Consider the following 12,727-nt stretch of genomic DNA (forward strand, 5'->3'; position numbering starts at 1 on the left):
AAGATTAAATGAGTTATTACCTATTAACTGCTTAGAACAGTTCTTGGCAGAGTCTGTACTTAATAAATAATAGACACCAGTACTAGATGCCAGTCTGGTTCTACCACTAAACTCAGGTGTAATCTTAGACAAGTTACTAACCATGCTGAAACTCTATAAAATCACAGGGCTGGTAACAGATGCCCTATAGCTCCCTTTCAGCTCTAAAAAATACTTAAATTCCAATTCTCAAACATGTTGCATTAGGAAAAAAGTACCCCCCACCACACACACGTTAAAACTTTAAATTCTAGCATATTTTCCAGACAACAGTGTATTACAGAATATACACCAAATATACTGTGTGTGGGGATGGAGGGTTGGTATATGTGTGTGAATGTGACTGGACATCCAAGTTATCATTTAAGGTGGAGACTGTAACTTGAACACATAAAAAAAAAAAATATGCTCAGAATAGAGACAAGAGTCCTGGATGAAGAGTAAAGAGATTTTGTTCTAATCCCAGCCCTGCTACAACTTTAGAACAGTAAGTTACTCCTATCTATGTTCATTTGCTTAAGTTGAGAAAGGTTGGGACAGACAATCCCTAAGACCCTTTTGAAATTTTCTTTACTTTTTTCCTCTTTCCAAGTTTGAATAATGCCAATTATTATTTAGAATACCAGAAACTTTAGCATCAAAAAAGGTGAAACCTGGCTGATCTTTCAGCTTAGGTAGACTCTGATCTGAGAGTGGGTGAGAATGTACCAGCCTATCAGATGGGCCCACATTTACTTCTAAGAGCCAGCAAACTCAATTCTGCCTCTGCTTTCAAAAATAATGTATATTCTACACCATAGAGAAGGGTAGGAAATACAAATCAGCTCCACATTTGCACTGATTAATACTAATTTTCTCACACAATCACACATTTAACAGATGACTCCTTTGCACCACGATATATTTAATAGCCAACATTTATTCAGCATCATACTATGTGGCGAATCCAATGCTAAGCACTTTAGAGGCACTACTGCATAAAGCAAGAGGACAATTTAAAGTGATTTTCATGTAAGAGAATTATTGCATGAACTGGAAAAATACATGGTTAGACTCATTTCATTCATTTCATTTCCAAGATAAATCTAAGATACAAAGGACAACAGAATCTTAATTACTTCATTAAGTATCTTTAAGAAAAAACTAGTAAGTAGAAACTAACATTTAAATTCTGGTGTTCACATCAAGAAAGTAACTGATTCTTAATATTCCCAAGAGGTTTCATTATATCCTTACCTTTTTATTTCAAACCTATAGCAAAATGAGAAACAAAGGATAGAAATTTGTCTAAAACATGTAATTAAAAGTTCAAAAAAAAACTAAAACTAAAAAACTCTTACCTGAGCATGAAAATTGGACATAGTTGTTGTCTCTATATCCTTCTTTCCCAATATCTCCATTTTCACTGGTGAATTGGGAAAATTAAATGAAAAGTAGTCTAAAAAGTCAGGTAAATAAGTAGCTGCCCCATGAACAATACCCATTACATAGAAAGCTGCAGAGTTTTCGTTTTCACTGAACACTAGACCCACAAACTCTTCTGCAAACCTCTCCATCTCCACAGGAGACAGGTGGGAGATTTCACTGCTGTAGGCGTGGATAACTGATGCACCTCCATTAGGCTGGTGCTCAATATGAATGAGCTGTTTGAACTCCAAAGTGTCCAACCTTTTGAGGTTGTTCTGAACCCGTGGCTCCTTTAAAGAGACAAATGGAAACTCACTGTTCTCTGGAATTTTGGAATCATAGTTCTTGGTATCCAAATTTTTCCCACTGTAATCCTTTATGTTATCATTTAGGATGCCTTTGGCTTCTTGATCTTCAACATCAGACAGCAATCCTGAGCAGATGGTTTGAATAGATTTGCTATACATTTTTGGACGCTTCCGTTTTTCATTCTCTTTGTGTTTCTTTTTCTTTTTCTTCTTTACCTTCTTAATTTGTAAATCTTCAACATTTGTTTTTGGTTTTTCCTTCCCACCTGTTGGGAAAAAAATTTTTTTGAAACTCCATAGTTTAGTTTCTTTAAAACCTATGCTTTAGGAACTGTTTTATAATAAAAAAAAGTGGAGTTTACTCAGAATGAGGTTTATATTTGGAACTTGTTTTACACAGTAATGATAATCATAATTTAGTCAGTCTTTCTCTGTCTCTGCACACTCAGACATGCACACACACACACACACACACAGAGGCTTAAGACTAAGGTACGCCTTACAGTGCATGGTACCATTCGGACATGTAGAAGATGCTCGATCAGTATTTACTGAAGTAATAAAATGAATGTTTCACAAAGCAAAATCTTTACATTTTAAATGTAGAAAATCAGACATAGAGAGTTGAGCAAAGGTCAGTATGAACAATGCCCTGCAGATGTTTCTTATTTATACATATCATTTTTCCTTTAAGTTCTTAAAACTCACATACAGGTGTCAAAGTGTATAAATTATAAAAGAAGAAAAATACTTACACAGTGTTAACGGCAACAAACAGCAATTTCTTAGCTTTTTACCGTATTTCCTCCTTGGTAAACTATTCTTTCATCTAAAATGGGCTTTTAGGTCTACTAGAGTCTGCAAAGCTTCCAGTGAAGACCCAAGAAGTTACCATATGGGATTTCAAAGTGAGAATCATTCCTTATGCCTAAGCACAAATGATACTCATGTATATGTAAAGAGAGGAATAAAAAAAAAGACATGAGGTGTAATAAGCTTATATATTAATGCGCTTCTGCAACTAAAGAGAAGACTCTGGGCTCAGAAATTGAGAACTCCAAAGCACAGAAGATTAATTCACAGAGGCTGCACAGCTATAGAATATGAGTGTGTGTGTGTGTGTGTGTGTGTGTGTGTGTAACATTATAACAGTATATTCATTTCTATACAATAAGAAAAACAGAAGGGTATCTGTATAACATGTCCTTTAGGACTAAGAATCCCTTGACAGATTTCTTAGTCATTTGCATTTTTCCGTTTCTATTATACTACTACTATTTTCATCCATCCTTATGACTAATAAATAGACTGTTGTACCTATTTTATTTTAAAGTCACATGTATTCTAATGACTGGATATTTTATATTTTAACTTTTTGATGTGTTAAGCATGAATGTGGTAGGATATTAAGCTTACATTTTCATTCAAATAAAATTCTGCTTATTTTAACAAACCATTTATTTGTACAATTTTACATGTATTTCCAGTTTAGTTATTAATTATACCTAGGCCCTTTAAACATCTTATATTGAGCATCAAGGAATTAAACTCCCATGACAAACTACTCTGTAATTAAGTACTAAAGTAAGCACTGTGCAGAAAAGAGTTAACATCCCTGAAATGGTTATCCTTAGAAAGCCCTGCTTGCAAGGCTGGCATCAGAGAACTCATATTTTGAGAAGGTTGCTACCACTCTGTGATAAGAGTAACTCACTGTACTTCCACTGCTTGTGCAAACAATATGGTTTACGTTAAACACCTCTTTTCCTTCTAAGAGTCTGGAATTTTGTTATATGTTAGAAAGGGGTGCCTATGTGACCCACCCCCAATAAAAACCCTGAGTATGAAGTCTTTAATGAGCTTCCCTGGTAGACAATATTTCACATATATTGTCACAATTCCCTGCTGGAAGAATTAAGTGCATCCTGTGTGGCTCTACTAGGACAGGACTCTTTGAAGCTTTGCCAGGCTTCCTCCAGATATCACCACATAAGCTTTTTCCTTTTACTGATTTTACTGTGTATCCCTCACTATAATAAATCGTAGCTATGTGTACAAATACATGCTGAATCCTGTGAAGCCTCCTAGTGAATCATCAATCTGGGGGCAGTCTTGGGAACCCCCAATGGACACAGGTAAAATACATTCTTTACATTTAAACTAAATCAAGACACTAGTCTTCACTCGATAGATTTTTTAAGTTTTTTATAACCTCTCACTCGTTTTCTGTCCTGGAATGATGTATGAAATGCAATAGATAAATGTGGGGAATTTTTAAATACTTAAGGAAAAAGACCATTTTGAATATTAATGCTCTTCTTTTATACCAGAGCATTTAAAGTATACATTACTCTCAATCTATAATTCTTCTAACAGAGTCTAATGTATCAGAGCTGTAATTTTTTTTTTTAAGGATCATAGTAAATACCCATACAGAAAGAACAGAATTGTTTTCCAAGTAATTTAGACCCTCAAAAAGTATAAAAATGTAAGGTTGATGGGAGACCTTCCCACCAAAGATCCACAGACATATGCAAACAGTGGATGCCAGACAGATATATACACATACAGAAGACACAAGCATGCACAGAAAGCCAGAATCAGACAGAGACACAAGCAGACACACACAACCAGAAGAAACACTCACAGAGAAAGGAAAAAACACATACACAAATACAAAAACAACATATGCTGTTAATGGCAAATTATTTTTTAAAATCTTTAAAAATCACAAATTCACTGGATTTAATTTCCACTATTAACCTCAGTATATTTTTAGTGTTAATAAAGGAAAAAATAAAAGTTTCCCAGAAATATTGGATCTGATTTCATATCTAATATAAAACAAGGTAGTAATTAGCTTAGCTATTTTCAACCTTTGGTCTTTGTGGAACAATTCTGCTTTTTTCACACAGCAATATTTTCACTCTTTCTGCCATTAATTACCTACTTGTGACCTTTAGTACACTACCAATAACCTTGAACACTGGCTTCTTTTAAACCCCTTTCCACCTGCTCACCACAAACTTCTTTCATATGCTACAATGATAACAGTTACTCTCAAAAATACTATATTTATAACATCTGTGTTCTTACAACTTATCAATAATTGACGTAAAAATGACTAGAACTTGTAAGTATTCTCAGAAAAATTAGTTGGTAGTCATTAGATATAAAAGGATGAGCTAAACAAGCTTATGCTTCAAAGTTATTTGTTCCTTTAAACTGTTTCTAATAAAGCAAATTTCTATTTTATCAATGAAAAATAGCTACAAGATTTGTGCAGTAAAAACCTTCTAGCATGGATATAATCGTGTATATACCTCTAGTTATATACTTGACACAGTTTTTCATGAAAACCTGGAAGAACTGAGATTGTGTGAAGAGTTAGCACCTATTTTAGATATTCAAGTGCCATTGTTAAACAAGCAATGACTGTGTGCCAGTTTGCAACATTAGCATTATCAGAAGGAGAAAATTATAAGGAGAGAATAAAACTTGAAAGCCATAAAGGAAACAGGGGTAATAAATAATAGTATACTACTGCCCCTACCAAATTGATTCTCTCATTACGTTAGGACACCAATAACAAAGGATGCCTTTCCCTGATCATAGGCTCACTTGGGAAATGGCCACACAAGCAGAACAAATCGTTCTTGCTGGATAACATCGAGAGCTAGCATTTACTCAGTGCTTACAATAAGACAGGCACTATTTCCCAAATTAACCATGCTTTTATTCATTTAATTCTCCATACCCACTGAGGAGTGGAGATACAGTTTTGTTGTAATTTTTGAATTACAAAAGTTAATCTTTCATACATGTTTACAAGAAAGCTTCATATCCACTTATTAAATCTGTGGGTCAGACACTGTATTTGGCACTTCCCCCATACTTTACTCATTTAATCTTTACAACCCTGTAAGGCAGTAATTAAGTTACTATTTACCTCCATTTTGCAGAAAATACATTTTCCTATGGTGATCCCAGAGGTCATCAATTCATTTCCAAATCTATCTCTTTTTTCCCCTCTATCATCACTAGGTTTCAGTTTAGGTCAGCTCAGAATACTTCCTAAGTTTTTCATTTGCTTCAAAGTCAAGGTTGTTATTGCATATTCCTAGAAAATCCTCATTTTTTAGCCTATTTAAATTTTTTCTTACATATGTAATCTCTAGATTCACATATTCCACATTAATGGTATGTTAGGAGTCTAACTCTCAACCAAGTGACAGGAATTTACATCTGTGTACACTCAAACAGATAAGAAAATGACCACCTGACTAAACCAATAAAAAACGACAACGTGAATAAACCAAAAGGGCAAAGTTAAGAAAACATTTCAAGCATGAAATCATTTGCTGCTGCACAGCGCTAGTGTGGTTATATTCAATTCCTGCCTCAAAGGCTTACAATCTAATTAGGCAACACAGATAAAGCACACTGGCAAAAGAAATAGAACAAAACAACGATGAGCATTAATTAGCCATCAACTTAAGATCTGACATGTTTCTTCAAGGTCAAAAGAATTTTATAGAAAATAAAGTTTCAATAAGCAGAAAATAAAGCTTAAATAAAGTGCCACCAAAGTACATCTGGAAACATGACAAAGAATGAAATGAAAATATCTAATACTCTACCTTAAATAATATGAATTAACCAGTTATTTCATTACACAAGAAGTGCTATGGCCTTTTCTGTCTTACGTAGATATAAAAGCTTATTAATACATAAACTCAATATAAAACTAATCAAAGTCAATGTGTTCTGATACAAAAACTGTTAACTTGATAGGGCAGCTAACGAATCTGCTAGCTGTCTAGCAACCAAATGACTACTTTCTTCACACCTCACTATCTGAGTGAATTTGAAACTGTCCCTACTTTTATCACAAATTCTCTATGGAAAAGTGCAGATTTATTGATAGAATTTGTGTTATTACCTAACTATCTACTCTATGCATAAACAACAACTAAAAACAGCTATAACAGTAGAGAAAACGCAGGAAGCAAAAAGAGGATATTCTTAAGCATGCAAGAAACATACGATAAAACAGTACACCTTATTTAGCTCAGAGTTAAACACTACCTCTAAATCCCAGACTATGATATAGTGATTATCATCAAGTATTTTTAAGATCACTTCCTCCACCAGGTGCATCATGCTAAAAACTGCTTTAGCCTTTTATTTTAGAATATCTAAATATGGATAAAGTCTGGTAATGCAAAAACAGAATTATATACTGAATAATTACCTTTACTACTTTTTAATAAGTCACTAAATAAATATACTAAAGACACATTACTATACAGATTAGAAAATCCCACTATTTACTTTTTGTATCCTGACAATAAATGTTTATTCTCAGCAAAATTCAGCACCAAATAACATTTCTTACTTTAATCACTAAGCCAGTAAGTATACTGAACAATATAATATAGTACAACTAAAATCACTAAATATAAACTTACTTTTCAGTAAAATCTTTACTTCTCCATTTTCTTTCTTGATCTCATTCACTACTTTATGCTTCTTTTTTTCTCTCTCCTTATCTTTATCTCTCTCTTTAATTTTGTCCTTGATTTTATCTGAAAGACAAAATAAAGGAAATATTTTAAACTATTTTACAACTTCATTTTTGTTCATGAACTACAGTGCAACTACTAGAATTATAATACATCAAGAAAATCGGAATGAGAAACAAACACTTTCTTTCTCTAAGGTTTTAGGAAGTATTTCTAAATTTCCTTTCATATTTGAACATAGAATACTTAATAAATACATCATTACACATTTCATTCTAAAGATCATCCTTCAATTATTTCATGTCAACCACAATACTAGACTAATTTCAAATCACTTAAAATAATTGGCTAACTTCAATGGAGAGAGTAAACTACAGCACAAAACATATGAGTTTTGAAGTCAGGCATATCTGGATTGGTTAACATAACATTGGAGAAATTACTGTTTCCTACTATGTAAAATGATGGTTGATATCTTCCTCATAGGTTACTATAAGGACTAAATGACTACCCACAGCTTTGTATATATAAGACAAGGTGTTAGTTCCCTTACCCTTGTGCCTTTTAAAAAAGATGACTGCTCTAGTTCACTGGTGATATTATGATACTAAAATAAAGGGTACAGGAAATCTAAGAATCATTGATTTGCAGTATAAAAACTCAAACTCTGCATTTATAAAATTATTTGATGTCCTATTAATTGTTGTTTGCTCAATCAAGCTCTTATGCACCCAGCAAAATACAAGATGTAGAGGAGAATTTTAAAATACTGAGTAGTCCTTGTCCTCAAAAAGCTTACTATTGATTACAAAGCTATGATGTAGACAAAAAGCTGCAAAATATCCTGTAATGAAACACCCAAGATTATGTAACACATAACACATATACATACTGCATAATTTCTTAAAATTCCTCCTTAATTTCCTTTATTTAAATAATACCTCAAATTCAGGTCTTAATCAGCGAATGATTAGATTACTGCCTAGATCAGCACTGTCAAATAGATGTATAATGCTTACCATATACGCAAATTTAAATTTTCTAGTAATCATATTAGAAACAAAAGGAAACAAGTAAAATTAATTTTAATATATTCTATTTAACCAATATTTAACCAATATACCTAAAACATAATTTCAACATGGAACCAATATTTTAAAAATTATTAGAGATATTTTACATTCTTTTTTACATAATAAGATTTCAAAATTCAGTGTGTATTTTACATTTATGGCACATTTCAATTCAAAGTAGCTCAACTTTATTCAATAGCTACATGAGACTAGGGGCTACCGTACTGAACAATTCTCTAAACTACTTGAATAGATAATTCTTAAAAAATTAAATCCATGTACTTAAAAGGCATTTTTAAAACTTAGTTATTAATTTAAAAAATACAAATTCAAATAAAATATTTTCACCTATCAGACAAAATACTTTTTTCAAAGTGATAATACTCTAGAGCAAATGAGAGCAAAAGTGATGGACAAGCAAACCAAAATAGGGATTCACTGACATAACTATGCATTGCTCAGTACAAGAAAAAGGCTAAGAATACAGAGGTGAGTAAGATAGATAAGGTCCTCATCTGTTCATGTATAACTTACTTTAAAATTCTAGAATACATGAAGCTGTTCTTACACTTCAGATTATTCTCAAAGTTCTTTTTGATCTTTTAAAGTCCTTGAAATGGCATAAATGGCCAGAAAATGTTAGTCCAAATAGCTGGAGCTTAGACACATAAGTTATTTTTCTCTAAGTAACCACACATTTTAAAATGATTTATATATCATTTAAAGCCACAACTGAAGAAAACAGTCATCTGAAATGTCTCCACATTTCTTTTCCCAATTATTCTTATTAATCTTATTAACCTAAAAGTGTTGTAGGACCCAATTTTATACTTTATTTATAAATACATTTATTTATAGATTATATACAGATTTTTTTAGAACAATTCTAGGTTCACAGCAAAATTAAACAGAAGGCACAGAGATTGCTCATATATACTTCCTGGCCCTCTATATATCATAATTTTTAAAAATTTTTAATTAATAGACACACATTCAGAGAACAGACTGAAAGCTAACAGTGCAAATTATTAAAAGCCATTATTTTTAAGTGGCAATGGGTTTCTAAGTTTCTGCAATAGGAGCATATTAGTTTTGTAATACAAGAAAAGGAGTTTTGGAATATGCTTTCAAGTATGATATCAAATAGTTCTAGTAAAAATAAGTTGAAGGTGTGAAGTTATTATATGAAAAACACCTATAGGAACAAAAACAATGGACAGCCAAGACAATAAGAGTAATTGACAACATAACTGCAGTTACCTCCTACCCTACACTCAAAACCTTCAAAGCAAAGGAAGTGAAAACACATCAGCCTATATATACGCAGTAGGAAAGCATTTTTGTGGCACAACTGCTGCCGCAACATACACACCTGTCTCAGTCTTTCAACTTAACTTCACCCTTTCTAGAATTTTTTGCTTCTTGTCGGGGAATATCCTTTTTTAAAATCCAACTAAAAGCCTCCATTAAATTTTCTGTAATCATGTTACACATAATATAAAAATGTTGTGTTACATGTTTACATGTTACAGGTAAACATGTCATAGCTAGGAGAAAGTGGGGCGCCTACAAGCTCAGAAGATGTAGGTTCAAGTTTAAACTCTGCAACCTTGATAACAAACTTTCAGATCTCCAGTTTCAGCTGTAAAATGGAGTTTATGTAAAGGTTAAATAGGGAACACATACAAAAACACCTTATAAAGATATACTTTATGAATGTAGACTATTATTACCTATTTCTATCTATATAGAAAACTGAGCCATAAGAAACCACAAGAATTCCTAACACCACTGTCTATAAAACATCAAGACTGCTTGCTAACATACTGTAATGCATTCATCTTTACAAAAGCCACTTCTATGTCCTTTTACAAAAAAAACGACTTCCTAGCATCAAGTTTAATACGTTGTTCTTTTAACAATTCCCATTCCTAGTTTTTATTCCTTCCAGTGACCAAGAATTTGTATAGTTTTATACTTCATGGTTTACCCTAAGGCTTGGAAAGAATTTCTAGCTCACCTTTCCATCACAATTCTTAGAATAAAGCAAAGACTTATTCCACCATAAGAACAAGAAATTAATGCTTTTCTGTTTTGAAAAGTCCAACTTAACATAAGGATAAATTTTATTTTAAAATATAAAGGGGGATAAGGGACAGAGGGAACACAGATACAAACAGACGCATGATACAGTCTGAATCTAAAGAGGCAAAAGAAATTTAAGAAAGGAGGAAAGCAGAAGGAGTAAGTCATCAACTTCTAACATACTATAAATTATGTATGTGGAAAAACACACATGGGCCAAAGATACAGCTTATATGTATAAGTTATGGTATAGAAAAGAGGGGGATGGTATGGCTCAAGCGGTATAGCGCATGCTTAGCATGCACAAGGCCCTGGGTTTAATCCCCAGTACCCCGTCTAAAAATAAATAAATAAACCTAATTATCCCCTTGCAAAAAAAAAGGTATAGAAAACAAAGTTGATTAAAATAATATCTAACACAATATAATTGGGATTTTCACAAATATGGTCAATTTATGATTTAGCAGTGTATGTCACCTACGCATCAATGTAATAAGTATTGCATTCACCCAATACATTTCTATTAAGCACTTACGTGCAGAAGATAAAATGAGCAATAGTGCTGCACTAAAAAATCTTACAACTGACAAGGTATCAATTGATTCCTATAAGTACCATTTTGGAAATCAGTTCTTAAATAACATAATCATTGTTTTTCATCTGATTTTAATAAAACTCACTAGTCTCCATGAGTATTAATGTTATTATAATAATGTAGGGATGAAAATATACACACACACATAAACATTAAAAACATTTTTATTTAAAAAATACACTACATATTCTTTGCTCTGTGTGTGTAGATAAACGCACAGAAAAAGCTCTGGAAGGACAGACACAAACACCTAAATAGGTTTTTCTCCTTCCTGGGGAAGGAACAAGGGGAGCTCTTGGTTTTTATCTCATGTACTTCTAAATCATTTTAAATTTCTGCAATAGAAAAGGATTTCTACTTACGTATTGCTTTTATAAGTTAGTTGTTAGCTTAAATCTCCTCCCTGAAAGAATTGATAATTATTTTCAAACATTAAGAAAGAATTAGGATCACTTAAGGAATATTAGGAAGAAAGCGTTAAGACAAAAAACACTTCAAAATAAAACACTGAAGTAAATACTATAAACTAATAAACACACAGATAATCTTCGTGTTTCCAAAGTCCTCCCTTCATTAAAACTATTCAAATCCATTTCTATCTCATTTTACAAACACTACCTCAAGATTGTGCTGTAATAAAAAAAAAGAAAAGAAATAAAAACAAAAATATATTCGGGGGAAGGGTACAGTTCAGTGGTAGAGTGCATGCTTAGCATGCACGAGGTCCTGGGTTCTATCCCCAGTGTTTCCATCAAAAAAAAAAAAAACCTAATTACCCCCACCAAATAAATAAACAAACAAATAAACAAACAAAAGAAAAGGAGAAAATACAACAAAATTATATATGTATTCTGAATATGTATACATACATACATAATTTGTTAGATTTAATAGCTTTCGAGAAAAAGATAGAAATCCCATATAATACTGGCTTCTTAAACCACAGACTCTGGTATAAAGAAGGATCTCCATACAGGGTCATTAGTTTTTTGGTTTTTTGTTTGTTTGTTTGTTTGTTTGTTTTCAATACAGGTGTCATAAATACCACACTGGCGGTTCTTAAGAAATGTTGGTAGAATCTCAAGCTAAACCTTTCAGCCACAATACATTCTTGTAGCACAAACTTCAAACAGGCTTCATGTAATCACAGTTCCACCTGCTTTGTACGTGTGCCATAATTTGCACTGCAATAAATGTAATCCATGAAACCCACTTGTCTGAGCAACAACACTGATCTCCCCTATTACCCTTCCCCAACCAGGAATAAGTATAGCTGGAAATAGATCTGAGAACAAGCAGGAAGCAGGAGAAAAAGAAATGACACAGAATTTTAGTGGGGAGGCAGCAAGGAAAGTAAATTACAAAAATGACTAAGAACATAAACAGCAAAAGATGAAGGATACAGTAAAATGAGAAAGGACTGCACATACAGTGAATGGGGAAAGAAGACACTTGGCACACCTCTTCCCCCACAAAGCTCATCAAGACCACTGAATCCAACGTCTTCTCAGCCCTTTTTTCTCCATCCTTACTGCAACAGAAATTGTCGACCTTCTCCTCAAAATTTCTCCCTGAGTTTCAGTGAAACGGGCACTATCATATACTCAGTAACTCACAATCTATCATCCAAAACCTGCCCTTTCCTCTAGGATCTGTCCTACGCATGCTTCTCTCCTTTCTCTATATTTCATCAAA

At 32.9% G+C, this 12,727-nt stretch overlaps 1 protein-coding gene across 2 annotated transcripts in view; it reads right to left on the minus strand.

Annotated features, from left to right (window-relative positions):
• RSBN1L (round spermatid basic protein 1 like) overlaps positions 1–12,727 on the minus strand; it is a 56,775-nt gene that overhangs the window by 25,450 nt on the left and 18,598 nt on the right. For both annotated transcript variants that reach the window (XM_031679752.2, XM_031679751.2), the window contains exons 2-3: positions 7,226–7,342; positions 1,380–2,020 (exon numbers count right to left, since the gene is read on the minus strand). In XM_031679752.2, the coding sequence (XP_031535612.1) occupies positions 1,380–2,020; positions 7,226–7,342 (758 nt within the window). The remainder of the gene's footprint in view (positions 1–1,379; positions 2,021–7,225; positions 7,343–12,727) is intronic.

The sequence above is a fragment of the Vicugna pacos genome, chromosome 7 (genome assembly GCF_048564905.1).
Source record: "Vicugna pacos chromosome 7, VicPac4, whole genome shotgun sequence".
NCBI lineage: Eukaryota > Metazoa > Chordata > Mammalia > Artiodactyla > Camelidae > Vicugna > Vicugna pacos.